This window comes from Rhipicephalus microplus, chromosome 7 (genome assembly GCF_043290135.1).
Source record: "Rhipicephalus microplus isolate Deutch F79 chromosome 7, USDA_Rmic, whole genome shotgun sequence".
Classification (NCBI taxonomy): Eukaryota; Metazoa; Arthropoda; class Arachnida; order Ixodida; family Ixodidae; genus Rhipicephalus; species Rhipicephalus microplus.
In genome coordinates this window covers 124,212,226-124,238,678 of record NC_134706.1, presented here as the reverse complement: position 1 = coordinate 124,238,678, position 26,453 = coordinate 124,212,226, and the positions used below count along the sequence as shown (strand labels likewise).

General features: G+C 48.6%; 1 protein-coding gene across 2 annotated transcripts in view; it reads right to left on the bottom strand.

The window, feature by feature from the left end:
* LOC142767614 (BCL2/adenovirus E1B 19 kDa protein-interacting protein 3-like) overlaps positions 1-24,748 on the bottom strand; it is a 98,067-nt gene extending 73,319 nt beyond the window's left edge. Inside the window, exon 1 of one of the 2 annotated variants that reach the window (XM_075869644.1) lies at positions 24,200-24,748. In XM_075869644.1, the coding sequence (XP_075725759.1) occupies positions 24,200-24,257 (58 nt within the window). In that variant the 5' untranslated portion in view covers positions 24,258-24,748. Of the gene's footprint in view, positions 1-21,834; positions 23,152-24,199 lie in introns of those variants that run through there. The other variant, XM_075869645.1, reaches the window with a different exon arrangement.
* Positions 24,749-26,453: the final 1,705 nt, after the last annotated feature.

Genomic DNA, 26,453 nt, shown 5'->3' with positions numbered 1-26,453 from the left:
GCAATAAAGCAGAGTTTTTTAACTGGCTAGGCTGATTACAAGCACGGTACGTTTATAAGCAACGCGCCTATACTTCGACTCTGTCCTTATATCGACTGTGTTCCTCTGAAGTGAGTCTACACTTCGCGTAACCGCGGTCGAGCGGAACTACGGCATCTGGTCACCCCGCAGTCCCAGTGCTTCGGAGTGGGATCTCTTTATCCCCTCTTCTCAGAGCTCTTACCCAATGCAGAGGATCAGTCGAGTGTTATGTGAATCTTCTTTTTCTTGTTGTAGCTTTGCTCAATTCCTACTACACGGCACATACCCGTGTTCGCATCGCCAAGCAACGGGGGCGTTGAGGTGGAACGTATTTTGCTACATTTTTAATAGCTACTACTGTAATATCATACTTAAATTAGTCATGTAGGCCTGAGTGCATGTTCTATCGAAGTCGAAGGCCACAACACATTCTCTACGTCCACATTTAGTTAGCTAAAGCCAAGGGTAGGCGTGGTGTAAAAGTGTGAGCAATCTGTCAATTTGTTGAAGAGAAACCGCGGCATGAGTGAGCTTACAAACAAATGCATTATCCCCACAGATACTGAAGGAGCAAAGAAATTATCCCTGCACGTCGGTTCTCATTGATACCCTCACACGAAAGTCGCGAATACTCCATGCGCAGCTTGATTTTATCTGACGAGCCGTTTAGGTTCCTAACACCTCGTAAATAACCAAGGACGACATTGCGTACCTGCGCAAAGGCGAACAAAGAGAGTCCTCATCACCCCATCCGTGCTTGAGAGGCGCGCCTGACAAGCGTGAGTGCTGACGGGCAGTGCGGCCCTGTGTTCCACATTGGATGCAAAGGCACAAGGTGCCCGAGCGGTGGTGCACTGTCCCCCATAATACCAGCAGTTCTTAAGCGTTTTGTTCCCCATAAAGCAAATTTTAGTACTCTCGATATTGACGACCACTCCAGACGCGTGGCACAACAATACTTTTGTGAACATAAAAATACGCTGTGTCGGGAGCTGAGCATAAACAAATTTAGGCTTATACAATGGAAACATCACCATTCGTTAAAAAATGATCACCATGCAAATACTAAATATACCGGGAGAACTGCTCCAAAGGGAATCAGTACGGTGTATTTACTGCACGAAATGTGCCACCAAGCTGCCATCCCTCGACCTTAGCAACGTTTTTTACATACTTTTGCAGTTTTTAATGCATCTCATGAAACCATCTTTGTGGGGGCATTCATTGAGTGAGTGAGTATGAACTTTATTAAGGTCCTGAGAGGAAAGAAAGCGGTGCCGAAAGCCCCGCCATCAATCCGGCGGCTCCACCCAGGTCGGGACCGGTAGACAGAGTCTCTCGGCGACGGCCCGGGCCCTCTGGACAGCCTTGAGCTGGGCGATGAGCTCTGTGCTTCGAAGGGCGGAGTCCCAGGAGGACTGGTCAGAAAATTCTGTACCCACTCTTAAGTAAACATTAAAACTACCAAGATGCATTTCCTACATTGAGGAATTGCAGGAATACAGTTGAAGTGCCCCGTCATTCCCGTAGTGGGAATCGGCCAAGTTTTTTTTCTCTTTCTGAGGATTTACAAGGAATGGAGTTGCGGTAAATCCTTATTATATTGCCCGCAATGGTGACTCCCACTCCGCAACACTGGCCTGAAGTAAGTACGGAGCTGGGCAGCCTTCTCAGTTTCTCTCCGATTGTGCCTTTCTCTTTTTTTTTAATTTCCTACTTTTCCTTCTCTCCCATTTCATTTCTCGCTTGCTTCCTGTCACTTGTTCTATTTTTATACGCGGTTTTCCCTGCGTTCCGCCAAGCCACGACGACAGTCAGGCCAGTAAGCTTCGCACCTAAAAAGCTAGCGTGATCAATGCAGGCACGTTCAATGGAGAGCTGCGGAAATTTCGACCGTGTAGCCTTCTTTTAACGTGCACAAACTAACAAGGCACACGCAGTAAACGTTCCCCTACCATTTCGCCTCCATGGAAATGCGACTGCCGGAATCGAACCCGCGACCTTCCGGTCGGCAGTCGAGCAACGTAACCGCTAGACCACCGCGGCGGATAGCATTCAGGTGTCGTCCTGACATGCACAGTATATACGGTCTACTGTTGGCGGGAACACACGCGCTCGTGGCCAGTGGGCCGCATGGCGCTAACTGGCAGAGAGAATTGTAAATTCCGCGCATGCGCCCAGGGCACGAGCTCAATTTCGTCTGCTACTCCTACGCCTGTGCGCATTACAGCGTTGGAAAGCGCTTCCCTATTTTCACTGTGCAATTTATCCAGCTGTCACTTTGACTGCAGCACGAAAAGGGTATGATTTATTTTATTGCTGCACTTTTTCGCAAGCTATCACCGTTGGGCCGGTCATATTTTTTCACAAACTGCTCACTGCAACTGACCGCTTTTGATAAAAGATAAGGCTATTGAAGTCTGGCGCGGCGAAAGTTCTATGCTCGTCTTTTTAGACCTTGAAATAATGGATCAATAAAGAAGAGCAAAGTCGTGTTGGTATCAGTGGATTAACAGTGCGACGACGAAAGGCGCAAAGGGTCATGGCTCCCTAACACGCACGCCGTGTGCATGGGCACATAAGTAGCAGACGACGCGCCACCACGTTGAACCAATGCGCATGCACAGCATTTCGAAATTTCGCCAGCAGATGGCGCGACGCGTACCGGCGGTGACACAATCGCCTGTTCCATCCCTATCCCCTCCCCTGTTTTGCCGGATCGAACCAATAAAGTTGTTCTCTCTCTCTCTCCCTCTAAAAGTAGATCGTACTGTACAAACACCTACCTACACCCTTGGAAGAAGCAAAAACCCGCAAAAACCTAAGCCTTCAGAGACTGGTTTCGTTATCTCTCTCTTTTTTTAATGCAGTCAAGTAAGACCGTGCCAAATTCGACAGCAATAAAGAGGAGAGTTGAAAACGAGTTTCTGCCATGGCGTTAGAGCAGCCTAAGATAAGAATATGGAAGGGTGCAGAAGCACGTGCGACAGCCATGCAACAACAACGCTGCCAAAGCCTCAGTTTTTTTTTTTCTTTTAATGCGTACAGCACTGCGAATACTAACGTCCCTCTTCAAGGTGCTCGCCCGCCATGTTTACACAAGATTCAGCGTACAGTACATAGCGCAATGTTTTGGGATTCTGGTCGATCCGAAGATTTAATGAAAGGAAAAAGAAATAATTTTCTAGTGCAAGTCTGAAACCTAAAAAAAAAAAAACGGGCACGGACAACGCATGTAGGGAAGGATGTTTAGGCCCCATGCACTATCGTCGTCGGCCATTTGTTGGGCCAACTGCTGCCTTCCCCATTTCCTGTGGACCCGTGGCGAGTCACGGAATTTGGCCACAATGTTTGTGGCACACGCACGTTCTTATGACGGATCGCAACGACAGGCGACACCTGAGGTGCTTCGCGCGCGGAAACCCACCGCGACACCGAGTGGTCCGTTTGCCCCGCCGCGGTGGTCTAGTGGCTAAGGTACTCGGCTGCTGACCCGCAGGGCGCGGGTTCAAATCCCGGCTGCGGCGGCTGCATTTCCGATGGAGGCGGAAATGTTGTAGGCCCGTGTGCTCAGATTTGGGTGCACGTTAAAGAACCCCAGGTGGTCGAAATTTCCGGAGCCCTCCACTACGGCGTCTCTCATAATCATATGGTGGTTTTGGGACGTTAAACCCTACATATCAATCAATCAATCAACCGAGTGGTCCGCAAACTTTTACTCGAAAACTGTCGTAATAGTGGTTCCAGCACCGAGTTTACCACCAGCTCGTCGGTCATCATAGACTGACAAACGTAAAGGGAGATGACGATTTGCTCTCCGCGAAGCATCCCGAAAAAAAGCAGCGGAACGTTTCATCTCTGGAAACAACCAAGTGAGATAGAGAATTCATTAAAAAAGCACGAGGCAGAGAGGTAGGCTTGAGCTAATGCGATCTACCCAGCTACTCTACAGAGGAGTGAACCGAACAGACGCTCGGCAAAGCGTTAAGGACGTAAATCGTTGCCTTTTGGGTGCAGTGTACTAGTTGTGACATAAATGGAAGTGAACTGAGGTCGACGAGAAATCACCCTATGCGACGTTCTTAAGAATACAGAAGTTGTAAGACAGCGCCCGGTGCTTGTCTCGTTTCCTGCTTGAAATATGCGCTGAAATAATTCACCTTAGAACAACGCAACAACCACGCAGTCTTCACTCAACTTCAGCCCAATGATGGAGTGCGTACTACTTCTTTATTTACTATCTTATTCATTGATTTTGTTGAAATACAGTGCAGGTCATGATAGCGGGGCAGCAGAAAGCACATGACTGGTTTGATTGGCGGAACACAGGAGAAGACTTTGCCTAAGCGTAGTTGGGATGATGATGATGATGATGATGATGATGATGATGATGATGATGATTAGTTTGTTCTAGCTCTGCTCTCGAAATGCAGAGCCATGAACACCACCGACCCGGCACTGCACGCAACTACGGGAGGCCAGACGGACCCCGAGGAGCGTTCGAGACTCGCTTCCGGAGACCGGATCACGGAGAAGGGAAGCGCGCGCGCAGAACCCGTTGCGCCGCCGCGTCGTCCTCGAGACTTGGCCGACGCCGCCGGAGGTTCTTCCGACACACGTCGAGCCAAGTGGCCCCCCGACGTCTGCTCTTGCTCTTTTCGCCGCCCGCCGTCACGTGCACGCAAGCCAGCTGGATTACGTCCCGACACGACCTCAACACAGTAAACTGTCGCGCAGCGGAGTTGCCTTACGCAAAGGCTACAGGCGGAAGTGAATGCGCAGAAAGCACGGAGTCGTCGTTGTAGTATGGTACACAGACACGACCTTTCTTACGACTTGCGAAAGCGTCAAACACGCATGACACAGCCTAAAGAGAGACAGTCTCCGTCGAAAGACGCTGCAGCAGTCGCATGCGCCACGAGGGAGGCGGTGCTGTTGGCCGTGTCTCCAACACGAAATGGGTGTTTTGTAAGTCACGCACGGGCGACAGTCGAACGACGTGTGATGTACTGCACAAAGGGCAATATAAAAGCAAGCACAGAATGCTCGTCCGAGTCATTATTTGTGACGTATCGCGCGCCGTATGAATACTGTTGAGCAAGATCGATCATTACATCGGTGCATGCTATTGACTTTATGCACTAAGTCAACTTCTTCACTTTTTACGCACCTCTTGTCAGTTTACGCAAATAGCTTATGCTTATATGCAGTCTCTTGAATAATAATAATAATAATAATAATAATAATAATAATAATAATAATAATAATAATAATAATAATAATAATAATAGTTTTGGGACGTCAAAGTCACGGTATGCATGATTATGAGGCACGGCAGAGGGGGAACATGATATTATTTCGACAACCTCGGGTTAAATAGGCGTGGTTAACGTGCTTCCAAATTTAAGTACACGGGTGTCGTAACATTACGCTTCCTTCGGAATGTCTCCGCCACGTCAGAGAAAATCGAACCCATGACATCAAGTGGTGTTTTTTTAAATTATTTTCTTACTCGCGGAGTCCCACTGCTCTTAGTAAGGTCGGCCTTCACTTGCTTTGCTCATTTTTACGCCGAAGCATCAATTAGTACCGCAGTTAAATTATTGTTTAGTTCAGTGTCTCTCTCGCTACACAGATCGATCATGTAATCGTTTGGTCCGTGTCGGTTGAGCATGCAATCATCAAAGATTCATTCTATCAGCTATTCACCAGGTTGGGTGGATAGGCCGCGCCATTTTTTTTTAAACGACAAATCAACAATATTCTGGCAACTCGCATCACCCACATGTTTCCTTTTCTTCGGTCGATCGTTCCCACCGAGCCTCGTCCTTGCATGCAGCTCTTATCGGCCCACGCGAATTCACCTGGCGAGCAGCCGGAGAAGTTTTCTTGGCACGTTTGTTAGGCCCGTCGCAAACGCGCGCGCACGCGTCCAGCTGCTTTTCGAAAAGCCGAGCATAACTGACGGGTCACCGTTATTTATTTTTTTTACTTTCGAAAATTTCTTGTAAGACCAGCACGCTACACCGGCGTCCAGCGTTCTGTCACCCAACAGCTTCCTGGAACTAGAACTACGCAATACCTCGAATAGCAGGAATGCAAGAACAGAGCCACATGTGTGTATTTCAGAAAAAAAAAAAAAAAGGTCTACGCAACGATGTAATAATATCTCGGGTTTAACGTCCGAAAACTGCGATTACGAAAGACGCCGTAGTGGAGGGCTCCGGAAATTTCGACCATCTGCAGGGTTGTTTAACGCGCACTGACGCATCACAGGATACGCGAAACCGCTCCACAGCAATCCGCATTCATCGAAAATGCAGCCGTCGCAGCCGGGATTCGATCCCACGACCTTCGGGTTGGCAGCCGAGTGCCACCACGGCAGGACACAAGCGTGATGCGCAAACGGACATGAGGACGTGTACACGCATCACACGCACTGTTTTTTCGGCCATTTATCGGGATATATTCTGGGAGACCAACGCAGAGCAACACCACAGCTGCTGAGGTGGGCACACCACGCGAGAGGTCAATGGGGCATAACAAGTTGTCAAGCGATATCTTTCTTTCTTTTCCCTCTCACGCAGCGTCCATGTGGTATACATTGGTACAATGAGAATAAGGCGCGAATAATGAGAGGAGGAGGTAAAACTTTATTAGACCAAGGGATTTGGGCACTTACGTCCCAGGGTCCCCGCACGACCCCACTGCGCTATGCGTTCATGAGTTCATGCAGTAATGAGAATCAATATCGGGCGTTCAAAAGCGCGAGTTCAGTTATGTCAAGTGAAAGCGGCCACAAAGGGAAGGGCCATCCAGTATTATAGAAAAGGCTGTGCCGCGCACACCAAGCTGCGCTGGCTTATCGCCAAAACAGCAGTGAACCGGCTGGTGGACCATGCAACCGAATCAAGCCCAGAGACGTCAGCTCCTCGAAAACGAGTTCGCAAGCTTTTATGCGTAACGGCTGGCCAGGCGAGCTGGTATGCAGTTTCGCGTCGCAGACAGAGTGCCAGCAGGCTGTAAGAAAACAAATGAAGAAAAACAACAACACTGAGAGTGGCAGTAAGTCTGGGTACTCTGTTTTTCGTTTTGTTTTACTTGATTTTTTTTTCTTTTTTGTGTTACCTAACCACTTTCCGACATTCTGTGACGCAACAACTAGAGAGCACGCCCGATTATCCTCCCTTACTCGCAAAGCGGCCTCACTACAGCCAACAACAACAAAAAAAGCCCAAAATCTGCTTGTAATATCTTACTCATTTTGTGCTCACGTTTGGATTGGTGCCGACAGCATACGAGCCAAATGGATACTGCCCTATACTCTGCGATCTCTGCAGTAGCGAATACCTAATTATTACACTCTTAATTACACGCCTAATTACACCTTAATTACTACTGTGCGTGTGACTACTGATGCACAGTTGTGGCTGTTGCTAGTAGTCACATAATTTCTATCGCTAGTAAGGGGCAGCCGTCCTTGACAGGAGTGCTATACAAACTGACCGGGCTGCTTCTGCTTCTGACCGCGCTTGACAGGTCAGGTGGAAACGAATGACTACATCCCACCTGTCTTCGTCGACACCAGTGTTCGCTCGACAACAGCTGTGACATCACGCGAACATGCAACTGCCTCTTCGGACAGCACCGACAGGCGATAACTGGTGTCAGCGTAACGCAGTACGAATGCGCGAGAGGAGGAACGTGGTATGCTGGATAGTCTCCCAAAAACAGCACTACAGTACACTTGCAGTTCAACGCGACTCCTGCATGGGGTTGCGGGTCTCTTTCTCAGTCCCTGGTGGACAATGGCTGAGGCACCACTGCGTGCAGCGTTTTCACCCGGAATTTTCTATGGCGCGCCTGGACGTTCTCCCACGATCGCCAGAAGAGAGCACGACCAACCAACGGCTGAGAAGCGCGCCGTGGGTGGCGGCAGCTTAGCGTCGCACTTGACCAGACGGGGCGCAACGTGTTGACGGATTGGTGTTCGCACAGTCGTCACCGCCAGAGAGTGACACCGGCGAACGAAACCGCCGGCAAACATGCTGCCCGAAATCGACCGACCTCAACGAAACACCAGGACAAATTCGTGTATGTCTATATGTTAACATAGATAGGTACTGAGCAGGGCGCGCATTTGCTGACGTTTATTGAACGCAAAACAAAACACGTATGTGACTTAGCCAAGGTAGGCTTGTTGGCCTCGTTTGTGTAGCACGTTCATAGAGGTATAGCGCTGCATTGCGTTCGCGAGGACGAGACAAATAGAACTTACACAGAAGGGTTAAGTGTGCGTTCTCCCTTGTGCCGTCCTCGTCAATTCAGTGCGGCGCTTACCTTCATGAACGTAGTAGACCTCCAGCGTATAGAAAAAGCTCGGTCGTGGCGCTACATCAAGACTGCAAAAGTGAGCAATGACGCAAAAATTAGGACACGCATTAGCAGGATATAGGGAGCACGGCTGCTGGCTTGAAGGTCGCGGGTTCGATTTCCGCCGCGGCATTTCGGTGGAGGCGACACGGTTGAGGCCTGTGTATACTGTCCGATGTAAGTGAACCTTAAAGAGTACCAGATGGTAGAAATTTCCGGCATCCTCCGATACGCTGTCCCGTAATAATGTCGTGGTTTTTGGGGCGTTAAACACTCTATTATTATAATAGACCATTTGACTGTGTACTGCATCCTATGTCCCTGTTCTCCATCCACGCTGTTTGTTCCGTGGTTACCATATCCATGTCTACGTACAAAATAAACGCTGCGCTTTAGGGCGCCGTCCCAAACGAACGGCCTATTTTCTACCCGTATTCCGCGAATGAAGAAGTGCGAAAAGCGCGGCGCGTCCACGCGGAAAGCGCACGTAGATGTTACAAGGTGGCAGAAAGTATTCAACTCCAAAAGGAGGGCACCAACAGCGCGCTCTAGACTAGGTGGCGTCGAGCGAAGGCGCGTGGGGCTGCGGCATAAGGTAAAACGCCTATGACGGTAAAACCTCCGCCAACGAAGAAAAGAAAAACAAAAGTAGGAACGAAAGTGAGCAACGGTTCCGGTCGAAAAACCGCGGGGCACCCGCCCGCTCTAGAGACGAATGCGCGTCGGTCCGAAACGTCCGAAAATTCGATTGATACACAACCGGGTTCGCATGCCACAATGAGGGGCAACAACGGGGCTTCGCAACGCCCACAGTAAGTTTTGATAAAAGAAAAAAAAAAGCCTTTGTAGTGTTGGCGCGCCTTCCCTGGAATCGAGAGGGGGAAAAGGGCAGCGAGCGAGAAAGCAGGAGCTGTACGGTGGCACCTTACCGCATTTCTGCAAGTTGCTATAAAAGGCTCCGTCGTTTTCATGCCACACTTTTTCACCCGAAGGAAATCCCCGTTATGCAAAGCCTCGTCGACAGATTCATTTACCTCCTTTCCCGTTTCATTTTCGTCCACTCATTTCGCGCCCGTGTTCATATCCCTTCCTTGCAGAACAAGCGGAACACCGATTGAGTCAGTGGTGAAATGATGCCACTCCAACACAAACGGCATTGCCGGGCTATGGGGTTACAAGAAAGTAAGTTTTTGTTTTGCACGTACGTGTGCGTACATGCGCACATAACGCCCAATAAAGCTTTCTAGCTAAGGCCCTGCACTCTACACGGCATAAGCGCGCGGGTTCGATTCCCGACGGGTAGAAAACCTCTTTTCTAAGGCACGTTGCCTGACTACTTGATTAGAATCGTCCGTGGCGTACCAACTCTTTCGCGAGCGAGGGGGGGGGGGGGGGGGCTAACCTACCACACTTGTCAGCCGATATATATATATATATATATATATATATATATATATATATATATATATATATATATATATATATATATTGTACGGGACAAGGCAAATCGATGTTGGTTCTATCACCAGTGTCATCCGCGACGAGGTCCAGCAGGTGCTGCACGCCCATCGTTTGCCGCCCACGTCGGTTGATCCGGAAACGGCTCCTGTGTCTACTGACAGGCGCCGTCGTACGTACGCGGAAGCCTTGCGATCTGCCACTCCTCTTTCGGGTCATGGAGTCCCGATCCAGCCAGTGACGCACGTCCCGATCTAGACAATGCCATACGTCCCGATCCAGACAATGATGCCGTCAGTCGCGATTCGGTCAGCGCACGCTGATTTGGACATCGATAGTCGCCGTACACCGACGCGCAAGTCTGATCTCTGGCGTACGCCAGACAGACGACCCCTCTGCTATCATTGCGGTGAGGCTGGTCACATTTACCGCGAATGCCCGTACCGGCAACTTGGACTGCGCGGATTTTCCGTCAATTCCCCTCGTCCCCGAATCGCTCAAAGGCCAAGGGATATCGAAGAGTATCTCGCGCAACAGCGTGCACCCTTTACACGACGGCAATCGCGGTCACCATCTCCGAGGAGACCCGCAGCCACTGGGCCACGTTTCGGGGTGACGGCACGGGAACGCTCCCCGAGCCCTCGTCGGGAAAACTGAAGGCAGCGGCCTTCGGGGGCAAGGTCGCCCGGACTCAAAGTGCGGAAGACCTCCCATCGATGCTTGCACACAACGCCGAAGGCATTTCGTCAGAGAATAATCGCAGTGCCGAAGAAACGCCGACATCCGCATCTCAACCTAGTGACCGCGTGTCACTCGACATACCTGTGCTGGTTGACGGTCTTCCGGTCAGTGCATTGGTAGGCACTGGTGCAGACTATTCGATCATCAGCGGGAGGCTAGCGAAAGATCTCAGGAAAGTGATCACGCCGTGGAATGGAACGCAAATTCGAACAGCTGGAGGACACGTTGTAACACCGCTGGGTCGCTGTACCGCAAGAGTGAAAATTCGTGCGTCAACGTTTGTGCTCAGCTGCCTCGTTCTCCCCGACTGTTCGCGTCAGCTGATTATCGGCATGGACTTCCTTCGGGAATACGGTGCCATCATAAATCTCCGTGAGCGCATCGTGACCTTCTCGACTCAAGGCGCAACAGACCGAGACGCTGACAACTGCCGTAGACTTGCGCTGCGTGTTGCTGACGACAGTGTGACGCTGCCACCTCGAGCAACTGTTCCCATCGAAGTCACTTGTGAAGACAAAGACGATCTCTCTGAGCTGCTGCTTGAGTAGTCGACTAAACGAGCCCATTTTTATCAAATTTGTCGAGAGTAACGTGACAATATATATATATATATATATATATATATATATATATATATATATATATATATATATATATATATATATATATATATATATATATATATATATATATATATTAGGAGGGAGAGAGAGAACTTCTTCGACGCGCTCGCACTTTGATGTGATTTTTCATACACACAGCACTTGTTCAATAGCATAAAAAAAAGGACAGTCAGTTTTAATCAGCATGCATGCACTGGGACAACACGCATTTGTTTCTCATGTATGATGCATGAAATAATATTACACGCAACGCTTTTTAAGCATTACCTCACAACTTTCCGCATGAATACAATTATATTGATGGCGGCCTCCTGATCACAGAGATCAGGACACGCGCACAGCACAAATGTTCGAGTGATTTTTTCTTCTTCTTTAAAACCTACTCGATTTGGGATGAGGCCAAAGTTAGCGCTATGTATGTATCCTCTTATTAGCGGTCCCCATCACACCGAGCTGCTCCCGGTGGATGTCGAAATGAGTGAGTTTATGGGAACGCACATATAGGAAGGCGTGGCAACTTCCGTTTCGCTAATACTGGAGCTCGGCCCGCAACGGACACAAAACAGGCTCGATCAAGTACGAAGAATGTGACGATGAATTACGACGACGACGACGCGCGTGGATGAGGTCGCGTTAACTCCACTCTCTCCTTTCCGAGGCTCTCGCATCATAACAAACAGGGCAGGGTCGAGCTAGCACGGCGCCGTTAGGGCACGTCCGCCGGGACTCTTGGAGAGGGCATCCATGAACCCGTTACGACCACCCCTGCGTTTATTTGTCCTGCCTCTCTTCTTTTCCTCTTTTCGTAAACGCGTCGACCGTCGGCCATCTTGCGGAGCTGATTCGCCGCGCCCTCAGCCGGAGAGAAGTAATTGCTGCTGCTCCCCTCGCATTCCGGCCGGCCGGGAGCCGCGTCACAGACACGCGCGGCTCATCCAAACGCTGCAGCCAACGACCCTCCCGAGGCCCCTCTCTTTTGTTCGTACTTTTGTTATTTCCTCTCTTCAAAACACCGCCGCGCGATAGCGAGAAAACAAGTGCGAAGGTTCAGCCGTGGTCGCTGAATGCACTGAGGCAACCGATGAACAAAAACGAAGAGGAGCACACGTGAAACGGGAGACGCTCGCCAAACGTAATTGGCTGAAGTGAACGCTCCACTAATTCTCGCGCGAAAGTGTTTTTGTCATTCGAAGAACGAAAAAAAAAAATGGCAGCATATCCACGGAGCGAATGATGGGGAGTGGGGCGAAGCATTCGTCCGTCCATTCGTTCTTGCTTCCGTCCGTTCCTGCGTACGTCTGTGTAACCATCCATGCGTCCATCCACCCGTCCGTGCGTGCGTCTGTTCGTGCGTTTGTCCATGCATCCGCGCCTGCATCCGTTCATGGGTCCATCCATGTTGTCTGTGTGTCCGTTCGTCCATCTATTCAGCACTCCAAGTACCACCATCTCGCATCTTTTCATCGTATATTCTCCATATAGAAGCACCGCCATCCAGCGGACATTTCAAGGACTAAACGGGAGTTGGGACATGCACACTTTCTTACGGCTTGCGCTTCGTGTTTACGTCCCACCTTTAACCACCCCGAGTTCATGGTATATACTAGTTCAATGTATTCATGGCACTGCGGCCTAACGCTCGCTAAGCCTTTCAAAAATTAAGGAGGTTACGCCCAGCGAGTATAGCGTAGCAACCCTGTCTTGCAGATAGTGCTCAATGTACATGCCAATAGCTGCTAATGGGGATCGCAGCGTGCGCGTTACCTAAAGGCCGAATGCTCCTGTCTCTCATTCCCCCTTAACAGCCATTACCATGTGCATTGAGCACTATCTTTTATTGTTCAACAACGCACAGAAGAAATCTCTCACCGGAACCACCTTGGAGGTCAAAATCGTAAGGACCGCTATTTCGGGTATGTTCCACTGGTGGTTACGTACTACGAGGGACGCACAAGCCACGCCATAAGGAGCTTCGCCCGCCCCTAAAAACTGCGAAAGGCGCAACGTGATCGTATCGATGCAGCATGAATGTGTACGGCATGCAAACAAACATCGGCAGAGCATGCACTACCAGCTGGCTCGAGCCCGCAACTTGTCAAGCCAAATATTTCTTCAAACGTCTGAACAGGAAGAAACGGAGTTGCGCAAGCAATGCAATCAATGCATCTCTATAGCTCGGCATATGAACTTTCACAAAGGCACCGAACGCCGCAAATTGAATGAAATTGCCGGGACAGAATGTCGGAAACACATTTCGTGACCAAAATACAATAATAATAATAATAATAATAATAATAATAATAATAATAATAATAATAATAATAATAATAATAATAATAATAGCGACGACAACAACAAGCCAACCGAGTACACAGAGCGAGGAGAGCGTGGGCAATATTGGACACGAGTGGGCAGTGTTTGCAGCCGCCAAATCGAGCGACAGCGAAGCGAGGGACGTGCGGAACTCCGAGAAAGAGGGGGGGGGGGGGGGGGAGAGAAGTCGCGGCCGCTGGACTCCGTCAAAACAAGCGTCGCCCACCAGCCGCTGCTGCTGGCGCGCAGAACCGCCACCAGCTCCTTCTCGAGTTGCCCAGTCCTTTCCTTTCTCGCCATCAATTATCTCCCATCCTTCGGATATGGCAACTTTTCTTTCTTCTTTCGCTGACAGCCAAGACGACGACGACCGAAGAAACGGAGGGGGGGGGGGGGGGGTAAACACCTACACACACACACACACACACACACACACAAAACGCGTGATCCCCCACGCGACCGAGTCGCATCGAAAAAGCACGCGTGCTCGTAAGCACGTAGGCTTGCTTAACTGGTCTCGCTGCTTCGCCACCATGCAACTAAAGGCTTGAGAAGCGGAGCGTGTCAGTGGGCCCCGTTTTCTGAACGATGCGCTTTCGCGAGCACCACCCGGCGTGTCTGTTGCACTGGTCCAGAGCGCCGAAACACGCGGGGCGAGCTTATTACGCACTCGCTGTGTCAGTGGATGTCAAAATGTCCGCGCTGATTGATTGACAGACAGACAGACAGACAGACAGACAGATAGATAGATAGATAGATAGATAGATAGATAGATAGATAGATAGATAGATAGATAGATAGATAGATAGATAGATAGATAGATAGATAGATAGATAGATAGATAGATAGATACTCAATGTGTCTCCTACAGTCCCACTTCTATTATTATTATTATTATTATTATTATTATTATTATTATTATTATTATTATTATTATCATTATTATTATTATTATTATTTCACGTCCCGAAACCATGATACGATGATGAGGGAATGCGTAGTGGAGGGCTCCGGGAATTTCAACCATCTGGTGTTTTCAGTCGCGCACCCAAACGCAAGTACACGGTACTACTCCATAGCCCATTCGTCTTCCCTCGAAATGCGCACTGCCACGGCCGGAGTCGAACCCTCGACTTTCGCATTAGCTACTGGGCACCGTCAGCTGCGGACATATACTTGCAATAAAAAAATAAAAAAACACAAATACAGCAGTAACGTATAAGAGCGAAACAAATGAAGGGCTGCAACTTTTCGAATGACTGGGAGACTGGAAGGCGGATGCGAGTGCAGTGACCTCTCTATCCGCAAGAAACGAAAAACATCTGCGAGCGACCAGGCGCCTCCTTCCGTTTCAGAGCGGATAATAAATAAATAAATGAATGTCGATATCCTTTTGCAGCCTTCACACTGCTTCTATCTCTGTGTGTGTTTGTGTGGGAGCTATAGATGTGAGCTGCACTAAAGTTACTGTACATGATACCTCTGTATATGCTACCTCGATGCAGCACATACTGTAATTCTAAGCTGCACTAGAGTTACTGTATATGCTACGGAGTAACTCTAAGGTGCATTGCAGAGCAGTGCACCGCTCCCGCTATTCCAGTAAATATTCCAGCGGCCGGCAGGTCGGCCTGCCAACCGGTTGGCCGTGGAAATGGCGACGTTTGGAAAGCCACGCACGTTCCCGATCTTCTCATTTGTGTGTGCTCATTTATTAGTTTTCTAGTGCATCCACACACAGCAGATGACTCGCCAGCTACGTGCGACCGCAGTGCCGTCTCGCGACCGCATGGCGTAGTATACTTCGTGTAGGCCAATCACGTGCCATACTGAGCGACCGATAAACTTTACGCTTATCGTGAAGCTTCGCTGACTGCTGCGAACACTGCACGGTGTTTCCTTTCTATTCGTGGATACCGAAGCCAAGGATTCGGCCCTGACCGCAAAACTGGCACCGAATCCATCAACGAATGATTGATTGATATGTGGGGTTTAACGTCCCAAAACCACTATATGATTATGAGAGACACCGTAGTGGAGGGCTCCGGAAATTTAGACCACCTGGGGTTCTTTAACGTGCACCCAAATCTGAGCACACGGGCCTACAACATTTCCGCCTCCATCGGAAATGCAGCCGCCGCAGCCGGGATTCGAACCCGCGCCCTGCGGATCAGCAGCCGAGTACCTTAGCCACTAGACCACCGCGGCGGGGCATCCATCAACGGATGTAATATATGCGGATGCACTGAAACTCATGTCATGGACATTACTATACGGGCCCGCACAGTTTTAGCGAGACGTTAACAGAGCTGTCGGTTGACGTCCGATCATCAGCCTAACTACGCGCACTGCAGGACAAAGGCATGTCCCGTGTTCTACTAATCAACCCGGTCCTGCGCTTTCAGGTGCCCCGTTATACTTAACCTCATCGGCCCACCACACTTTTTGCCTCCCCTGCGTACGTTTGCCTTCTCTGGGAATCCAGTCAGTTACCCGTAACGACCAGCGGTTATCCTGCCCACGCTCGGCCCATGTTCATATAAGTTCTTCATTTCAACTATGGTATACTTAAGGACCGTTTGTTCCCTCATGACTCACTCAGCTATCTCGCTACTGGCACGATTTTCACACAACGCGAAAAGGATATTTTTTTTTCCTTGGTATGCGGTGTTAACGATCTCCACACACAGCAGTCAGCCCAATGGTTTCAGTCTATTTTAAAAGCTTTTGTTCTCTCAGAATCAGCAAGCCAGCCTAACCGCAATCAACATTATCGCGACAAGTCAACACAACTCCACTAAATTTTCGTGAACTCTGCATCCCATGTGCAACCTAAATCGCAGAAAATCACCACCGGGGTCACTGGAGACGATGCACCCATCGTTGCTCACGTGTACCCCTAGCAGATGGCAGATCTGCCGCTAGTACGTCTCACACTGCCATGATGACACGTCACGAAGAAACCGCTCCATGCTTATCGAAACGGAAAGTGTCCTTCATATGTATGTATGTATGTATGTATGTATGTATGTATGTATGTATGTATGTATGTATGTATGTATGTATGTATGTATGTATGTATGTATGTATGTATGTATGTATGTATGTATGTATGTATGTATGTATGTATGCATGTATGTATGTATGTACGTATCTATCTATCTATCTATCTATCTATCTATCTATGATTTTCAGACCTATATAGGAATGACCAACTCTCCTCCATGCAATGATCGACCAGAATGCTACAAAACTATAATAAAAATCATTTAGTTAAACAATCACTACATCAACGCACTAACGTACTTATGCTTAACATGGGGAATGTGAAAAGCAAAACGTCCAAGTCTGGATTTACGCTTGTTTTGCATTTTTTAAAGAACAAATATGGCTGATGTTCTTGGACGATTGCCCGCGTAAAAAGTCAAGTTGAACCCGAAGTTTGGCAGCGCCCTAAGTCTTTCTACTACTTTTATCGCACAATACACCAAAGATTTGAACCATGTTACCAGCGATGCTGCGTGTGGCACGAAAGAGAAAATTGTCCGCATTATGAAAATTTCTGGTGCGCCACAGAAATTGGCGGCAAACCCCACTATTCTCACCACTGTTTCATCAAAATGAACAAAGAAGGACACTGGTGGCAAACATCAATTAATACTTCTGGACTGACTTGACGAATAATTAGGAAATGACTTTCAAATACGGTCACGATTAACCCTGTGCGAGATACACACCCGGGCCACATGTTTCGGCTCCGCTGATCAACAAAGTACTACTGCGGTGATCTTACGACTTGAGATCCGTGAGACCAGTTCGTGCAAGACTCGGAACAGTCTTAGCAGAGAAATTAGGGGAAAAAAATTACTCCGTGGGCCACCGGGATCCCGACGTGGTATTCGCCCCGAGATCGAGCGGAGTGGCCACCTGGCGGCCACTGGCCGAAGCGCACCTAATGTGGCTTGCTCCCGGCGTCGTCTCCTATCCACATAGGCTAGCACGTGCGCGCACGTCATGCTCGTACTCAAAGGGCGGTTTGTCCCACCCTGTTAGCGCAAAAGTAACCGCTTATACGTTTGTTTAGCACTGTCTACAGAAGCATTTGGCCTTACTCGCCTGTATATGTACCGCAATAAGATGAGGTCGAGCACTTAACTAGACTGATGTGTATCCTCGTCGTAGCCTCTCTTCGCCAGGATCATGCCGGTGTAGGTGCCGCTTTTCAGCTGCAGTCCATCGTAAAGTGCACTTGGCATCGCCCCAAACATGACGAATAATAAATATTGTGTGAATGCAGAATTTTAGCGAATTGGGGATAAACTAAAGTTTTACATTGTTGTTAGGTGTCTACTTAAACAATTGTGGCGTTCTTGCTTATCGGTTATGCGACAAGTTTAATTGTGCTTGAGATAACCTTGTATTGTACGGTCCTAGTCCCATGACACTGCTGTATAGTAAATTCTGACACTTCAGTACTTCAGTTGAATGACACGGAGCTGATTAAACTTGAGTTGCCGTGCACAATTTTAATATTGGGTGATATATTTATACAGACAGACCCGTGTTCTTATCAAAGGTGAACACTTGGCAAAAGTCTGCCTGGTTGGAAAGGGAATGAGGCAATCAGAAAACTCCAACCAAAATTTGTATTCAGAAAACCAATGTTTCGAAGCCAGACCATGCACTGACTCAAGCGCTGTAATACAATCTTTGGTTGGAGTTTCCTAATTGCCTCAACCTTGTTCTTAGGTTTGGGTTCGCTTAAAAGAGGTCAGATTGTCAAAATTATTCCAGACGGCGTGCCTCACACATGACGTACAATTTCAAAGAGAACGTCACTTTTTTTTTTTTTTCACGTTATCTTGAGAGCTCTTGTGGCGTTGTGCTAGACAGAAGGAAGGAGTGGACACACATTCGCTTGAAAAAAAAAAACTTAGTACCGTCAATCAATCAAACCTTTCCATTACTTTGATGCAGATAATCAATATAGGAAAGCTGCGGGCTGAACTATTACCTTTTTATACTGTTCTAGGAGTAAGCGCTGTAAGTTACGTAGTTTCCTGAATAAACTTATCGACTGACCGGCGTTTATTCCATGAAGGAATGATTAAGACGAAAAGGCGAAATGAGTAATCACTGTATGTTTCGGTTCATCGCTCCAAAATATCGAATTGCTCCCTTTTTTTTTGGGGGGGGGGGGGAGGGGGCTGGTATTCATGGCCATCGTGCATGAAGAATGAATTCAGTCATGCTCAGCAGTGCATAATAGACGGGGCACAAGCTCAGCACCTAAAATAAAAATGTAAGAAACGTGACACACTGCAGTGCGAAAGTGCAGACAGTCGCCAAGCGCGAGCATCCCTTTTAATGGCAGACTGCGCTTCTGTCACAAGTAAAAGTAACGTTCGGTGAGATCGCGTGCATCCGTTAAGCAATGAACGGCATATTTACTACGACTGGGCAGCAGCAGTAGTCATTGCATTTCAAGCTCAGCGCGCAGGAGTTCCCTTTTCGGAGGACGACGGTCGCGAATTCCCCCCTCTCCCTTTTCTACACCGAGGGCGTCCAAGTCTCCAGCCGCGACTCGCCATCGTTCTCATCCCCTCTCTCTCTTTCCGCTATCGCATCCAGCCACTCGATACACTCGACAACAAGGGTTGGCCGTGAGCCTCACTAAAGAGCAGTGTGTCCACAAGCGCAGTCGCAAACAGCCCAATCCACACACACACACACTCGCCAACGCCTCAGTTGTCACGCGCGGGTCAAGAAGATGCGCCGAGGTGGATACGGATCCATTTATAGAAGCGACACGACATGCGAGGCAAGGGTGAGAAATGACGATGTGGCGAAGAAGCTGAGTCGGCTGTGGGACACGACACGGAGGCCCAGTTGGACCAGGCGGGGTGAAACGGCGTGCATCCGCGCACACCACACCAACGCACAGTAGGAATCCACCAAATGCTGGATCAATTGAGCCACGAAAGTGTAGACGTTATCTTTGTGGTATTTAGCCGCTAATAGATATATCAGATAAACAAAAAATAATTTTGTCTGTAATTTGCAGTTGTCCGAAACCGTCATTATATGCAAATGAACCGCTACCAACTGGCCCAAACGGCTGTTTCGATATTATATGCAATGGCTGCTCGGAAAGTGCTACCATCACACATTGCCGATGAACCCAAAGTAATAAAGTTTGAAGCACACACGACTAACTACCTAAACTTGTTAATGGTATTAGACGTGGCGGTGAGAGACCTTTTACGCTGTTTTGCTTTTACAGATTTTAGTGCCCACCGCGTGTTTTTTTCTTCTTTTCTGCGATCTTAAGCTACGTACGTTTTACACATCACATGCAACGCTACGGAACCTATACAACCAAGTCAGTCAAACGTAAAACTCCGCGCTTCCAGCGGTCGGCCATTGCAGTCGCAAACGCCCACTCGCCAGGCCTCACGACTGGCCGCGAACGAACAGGCAGAAACCGAAATGCCAAGTGAAGTGAAACAACACACCGAGAGCCGTTAAACGGAGGAAATTTATGTAGCGCGAGGCGAAAAAACTAACACAGGAAAGAATAGACTGAGAGGACAGAGCGCTACTAGCAACAACAACATGTAGCAACAACTAGCAAACATGTTGTTGCTAGTAGCGCTCTGTCCTCTCTATCTATTCTTTCCTGTGTTCGTTTTTTCGCCTCGCGCTACATAAATTTCTTTCAAATGTTTCACGCACAAGCCCACATCGCCACTCTTGTCGTAAGACGGAGTTTGTTTAATTCTATGGGACACAAAACAGATCTCTCCCTGCACGGTGCCGCCTTAACGCCCTCGAGGCTGTGGTGATGCGCTTCCGAGACGGCGACCTCAACCTTTGTACTCCCGAGCCACAGCAGACATAACCCAGAGAGAACGAGCCCACCATGTCCGACGCAAAAGCGAATCAGTACGAAAAACCGTGCGAAGCGATGCTCGTATACAGACAATTGGGTTATCGAGCACACCATCAGCGCGATCTCAAGTTCTAATTGCGGCAATTATAGGAGCCGGAAAGAGCGCACGTCGACAGCTCTGGCCGTAGCTTCACCAGCTTGCTCTTTATTTTAAAGTTGAATAGGATGCACAAGTTCACCGTGACACAGCCTCGACAGTAATGCAGTGCTAAACGTAACGAGGTGTTTATAGCGCACAATGTTTGCCCAATTTTTCCTGCGCGATGATCGACGTCAAAGCATCGTTCAGGTGCAAGAAATTGCAGTCTATGTAGACCACTGTTTTCTTTCTTTTTTTTTTTTTTTGCCGCACTATTTGCAATGCTCACGGGCTATCGGTGGCGCGCCGTGCAAAGCAAAATGGCTTCAGGAGGAGCGTCAACCAGCGAACTCGCATATATATGACGCACGGACGTGCTCCCCATGACGCTTTCACCAGTTGAACTCTTGATCGTCAAATGAACGTATATCAAACCGAAGTAGTTTCCCAACCAATAGGAACTGCTGAATGTTCACTAGCTCATTTTTTTTTTCCGCATACAGTGCGAAGGGTGGTGTCAGCTGATCGGCCGTGCATCAACGATGCCTTGCGTAATCCTGCGGGTGCTAGAGAAAATATCGCGTTGACCTAGGAACTCACCGGCACTCCGAGGTAATTGGTACCGAGCCTGCCTGACGGATTTGCCACTGTAGTAGGCTGCTAGCGAGTAGCGCACCATCGCGGCTTCACAGGTCCGAATGTCGAACGTTGCGATGGATTGCGAACATATTACGCCGTCGTCCCTACTTGCGCTTGTAAGCAACGTTATTTTGCTTCTTCAACGGAACACAAGCATTTAACTTCCCACTAAGTAGCGCTTTTGTCACATCCATACGCTCAGACTCTAACCATGCGCAATTCACTGCACTCGGACGTTGCAGGTTACATCAGTGCGATCGAAAACAAAAATATCGAAAAGTATAGACACGTATGCTCTTCGCAACGTCGAAATTTCCAACACTCGTCGAACAACAACGCCGTTCAGAAGGTAACGGTGAAGTGCAGGAGAAGTTAGCAGAGAGAGGCGTCGATTGTGTACTTGTAATGCATGTTTCATCACTCTAGCCATTTCGCTTCACTGGTCTAGCTCGAGTCGAGAGTGTTAGTGACATGCGGCGCTTTATAAAATCTCCTGTACTAGGACTACATGAAATGCACAAGAAAAGCTGTGCGTTTTCTTTTGACCTCACCGAAGGATATTATACATTAAATACAATGAAAATGACTCACGAACGTGAAAAGTGGAACTCCCTCCTCACGAGTTAGCAACTGACCATTCATCCTCGCTGTCACTCTCGGTGCGTTGTCAGCCTTCTACGTCCAATTGAAATCCTCGTCGTCGAGATGGTTTCTTTTGACATCGCATGCTGATAGCAATCTGAGGAAATTCCCTCCTCCGAACGACTTCGACGACACGAACCCCGCGTCACTCACAACGTTTATTTGGGCGCGGAGAATATTTCCCGTTGAAGCCCGTTCGCAATTGCTTGCAGTGTGCTGCCATCTATCAACAAACGGACATAAACAAACGGCACAGCACTGGCCATGTTTTCGAGAGCAAATCGCGAGCCCGCGCGACTTTCCGCGCGCAATGAATGTTATGGAAATGATGCTCTACAAAAGCCCTGACGACTGCTATACGCACGTAAAACGAGGCGAGTTTCAACTCCAAAGGTGAGACGATAACATTTAACTATTCAACGTGGCTACAGAAATTGTAGCGGGTATAGCTACATCTTTCACTTCACGTAAACTCCACGTCTCGCAAGCACGAATCAGCTTTATCGTCTCACGGTCCGTCGGGTTTGTTCAATGACGCGGGAAACATGCAAAGTGGTTTGTGTTCGCTTCTTGTTCTTGCTAACGCGTTAACACTGAGGCTAGCAGGGTCCAAAAAGGGAGCGTCTGCCTACTGACCATCCTCGAGAGGACGCTGCGGAATTCCGCTTGGCGGCGCCACAGTCTATGGACATTGCCATAGAGTTGGTAATCTGAATGTTAATTCTATGAACATTGCCCCATTGCAAAGGGGTAGGTCATCACTACATCATCATCATCATTGCGAACACCCCGCCCCCCATCCGCAGAAAACCTTAATGAAAGGTCGTGCACGTTAGTGAGACGGGCTAAATGTCCCACCAGTTCTTTTTTTTTTCTTGTTCTATTTGCGTGTGTATCTTAATAGCGGCCGTGGTAAGGCGATCCCATAATACAGAAGATCCACGCGCGCGCGCGTGTTGCATTCTCGACATAATTTACGCTTCGTTGGGCAGAATATGTAAATCATAACCGGATGATAAGAGAAGGTAAGAGAGACGAAATATTCATTTCTCGCACAGTTACAGAGTAGCTAAGCGGGTCAGACAAAAAAGCAGGAAAAAGAGAACTGTTTTATGCAGTGTGGAGGATCACCCATACATAACTTGACGGTCGTCGATTGACCCGGTTGCGACAACCTCGCAATTCAAACTTGAGTGTGACACAGCTCTACGCATCGAGTGACAAGACATGGCACTGCTCACCACGGAACTAGCAACGAAACCTATACAGCAAGACCTTATAGGTATATATATATATATATATATTTTTTTTTTCCTTTCACTCATCGAACGTTCTACCATATGAGGCCCTTCCTGTGGGCATGCTCTCACTTGCGTAGGAGACCTCGAGGTCGCAATAGTGCTTCCGACGCGAGTCGACCTAGCAACAGAATGGGCGTAACGCTTCATTCAATCAACACGATGAAAAAAAAAAGAAAAGAAAGCAGGCGAGACTGATAGCGTCCGCCTCGCTGCATATGGCATAGCTCCGCGTATACACAACGCTGCATACAATCAGGGAGGAGTCAGTCACGGGTTTCTTTCTTTAGTGCACTGCACGCAAGAAAACGCGGAAATGTATGTACAACCGCACGCGAACGGAAAGCTGGTTAAACAAAGAGCGCGCGATCTCGCATGCGAGCAAGCAAAAACAATGCCCGAGCACTACGACGCAGCTTAGCGAGCGCGCATCTGCGCAACTAGCCGTTCGCATTAAACTATGCCACGTTAAGTACGATCTCTGACGATGTTACTCACTGGCGGCTCTATATTAACTAAATAGAGGTGCGGAACTCAACACGGCACGCGATTCGTCATCTGTCAGCCGTCTTCCGGAATATTAAGCACACGTCGCGAACAGCTGTTCGCAGGGAGAGTTCTCGCGCGAACGCATAAAATCACAATGAAAGCACAACCAATGCGCACTTGTTTATGGTGTGACTCGTCAAAAATGCCGTGGAACAACGCTGAGTAATGCGGTATATTTGGAGAACCGCAGGAAAACGCGTGAACGATGCTAAATGTCGCGCGCTATGCCTGCAGCGTTTCTCCGCAAGAGGGGAAAAAAAGAGAGAAGATATCGCGCTCATACGAGAAGCAAAGAAGAAAACTTGCGTCAGCGACTTGGCCGCGGAAAGAGATGCGAGCATATTACGCATCCGTGCACAGCTGAGCGCTAAAGCTGCGCTGCTGTTCGCCATCCGAGCAGCCATCGCGAACGAAACGACGACGCGACAGCAACTGGCGCGCTTTTAGCCCGACCGACTGCATCGAAGAAAAAAAAAGGACGAGGAAAAGAAGCGAGTGCTCTTTCGCTTACCGTTGAGCGAGTCATCGTTGGCAGATGCTGGAGGCTGATGCGGCGGAGTCGCCGACATAATCGACGGCCGGAGTGGCACGTACCACGGGGCTTTGCTTTCGGTCGAACTGCGGCTGCGACGGGGCGCGAGTCCGCTCTTCACTCGATGTGGCGGGAACCGACTTCAGAGGAGCTGATCCTCCGACCAAGGCGAACGGCGTCGACTATGCGATGTGGCAAAACACTCGGGGTAGGCCGCTCAGCGGGGGCTGACACCACCGACTTGTCAAAAGGGCAGGCGCGGGTCTTTTGTGGACCGCTTCGCTGTGCGCGTTGTCTCGAGGCGACGTGTGCGCTGTGTCACGTTCGAGACGCTCAGCTGGGCGGGCGAGGACCTTGGAAGAGCGCGTTCAACGGCTGGTTCGTTTCCCCCCTTTCCCGAAACAAAAAATATAAAGAAGTACGAGCGTCTTGGATACGCAAAAACTCGGTTTGGTGGCGGCGCCAAAGCTAAAGGAGAACAGCGGCAAGCAGCGAAGCACGCGCCCGGGAGCGCGAGGGAAGGTAACAACACAGAGAGCTGTGGGAGGAGAACGAGAAATCACCCCATGAGCTACGTCAGCGTTTGTTTTGAAAATGGTGGCGCCGCCTCATGACGAGTCGCAACACTACTTGCGCGTGAGGCGGAGGCGCTGGCTACCAGCTCTGTTCTGCGAAAACCCAGGCGCGCAGTTTAAATTGTGAACGAAAATGAGAAACAAACAAGACTGACTCGTGCGGCCACAGATTCTTCTTTATTGTTTCTGATTGCAGCCGTTCGCAGGTTACGTAATGACAGAGCTCGTTGCAACACAAAAAATACTAACCAAAATTTCAATTCTTGTTTGTTAGATGTCTAGTTTGGTAGTATGAAGACGCGAGGGTTTCGCTGGTTTTTGCTTTAACTCCTCCGTGTCACAAGCGCGTACTTCTAAAAACTGACCTTTGAATGTTTTTGCATGCTGCCAACTCTGCATGAGACGTAAGCACTCACGTAAATACGAAAAAAAAAAAAGAAGGATCACTATCTGAGGGAGCAGCCGTCCACCACACATTTCACGACCTTCGGACAAGCACTTGCGGTTTTCTGTTAGGAATAGAACACTGAGTGCGTACATTGCAATGGTGTCAGTATAACGGACATCCACGAGCGTTCACTCCTTCCAAGCCGTGAAGACGGAAACTTAGCGCCGCGAAGAACGCTATCATTCTGCGTCCTTGGAGTGCCGTTAGCCAGAAATAGCGTTTCGCTCGAGCGCCCATTACGCGAAAAAAAAAAGAAAGAAAAAAAGTAGTGCAGGCTATTCAGATAAGAGATATGCGCAGGGCAGATAACAGTCACCAAACAAACATACGTGTAAGAACGCGCAGCAAACGCGTCCGTGACATACGCCTCGCAGTGCAAAAACAAAAAAAAAACAAAAAAAAACGCGGGGATGTTGTTGTCGGTCTCTGGCGTTGTCGCGCCTATCCTGTCGCGGCTTCTCATCTCTAAACTTCGTGCCTCCTTTCAAATAAACGCCCACGTGCTCGGAAGCACGCATGCTCACGATTGGCGAGTTCGCTGACGGGCTCGGAATATTCGCCAGTCGTGGTATGTTGTTGGCGGCGTGCATGGGAAGCGTATCTGTGTTTGAGCAGCCTAAGTGATAACCGTAGTTTCCGGCTGTCATATAGCATGGCCAGCACGTGATTGTGGCTATCGATTCTATCTTCATTCCTTTTTTAGAATCATTGTCTGTCAACACATCCGTCAGTGTTCATGTATGTATGTATGTATGTATGTATGTATGTATGTATGTATGTATGTATGTATGTATGTATGTATGTATGTATGTATGTATGTATGTATGTATGTATGTATGTATGTATGCATGCATGTATGCATGCATGTATGTATGTATGTATGTATGTATGTATGTATGTATGTATGTCTTCTAGATGTAACAATTTTGCTGCACTTGATGTACGCTGAATTTGCTCATGGTATACTAGCTTCGTTGAGCGACTGTGGCACTCACACAAGTTTTCTTTTTAACTCTTGTTTATTCATAAAACTCTCTCTAAGTCCTTTTTTTTTTCTTCCTTGACTCCCTCAAAGCTCCCCAGTGCAGGGTAGTAAGCTGGACGTTTAGCTTCCATTCATGGTATTAGAAGTATCCGTGCTCCCGGTTATTCATCCCTCCTTACGCTTATAATTTGCAATAATATCCCTCCCCTCGTGAGATCTGCTGTC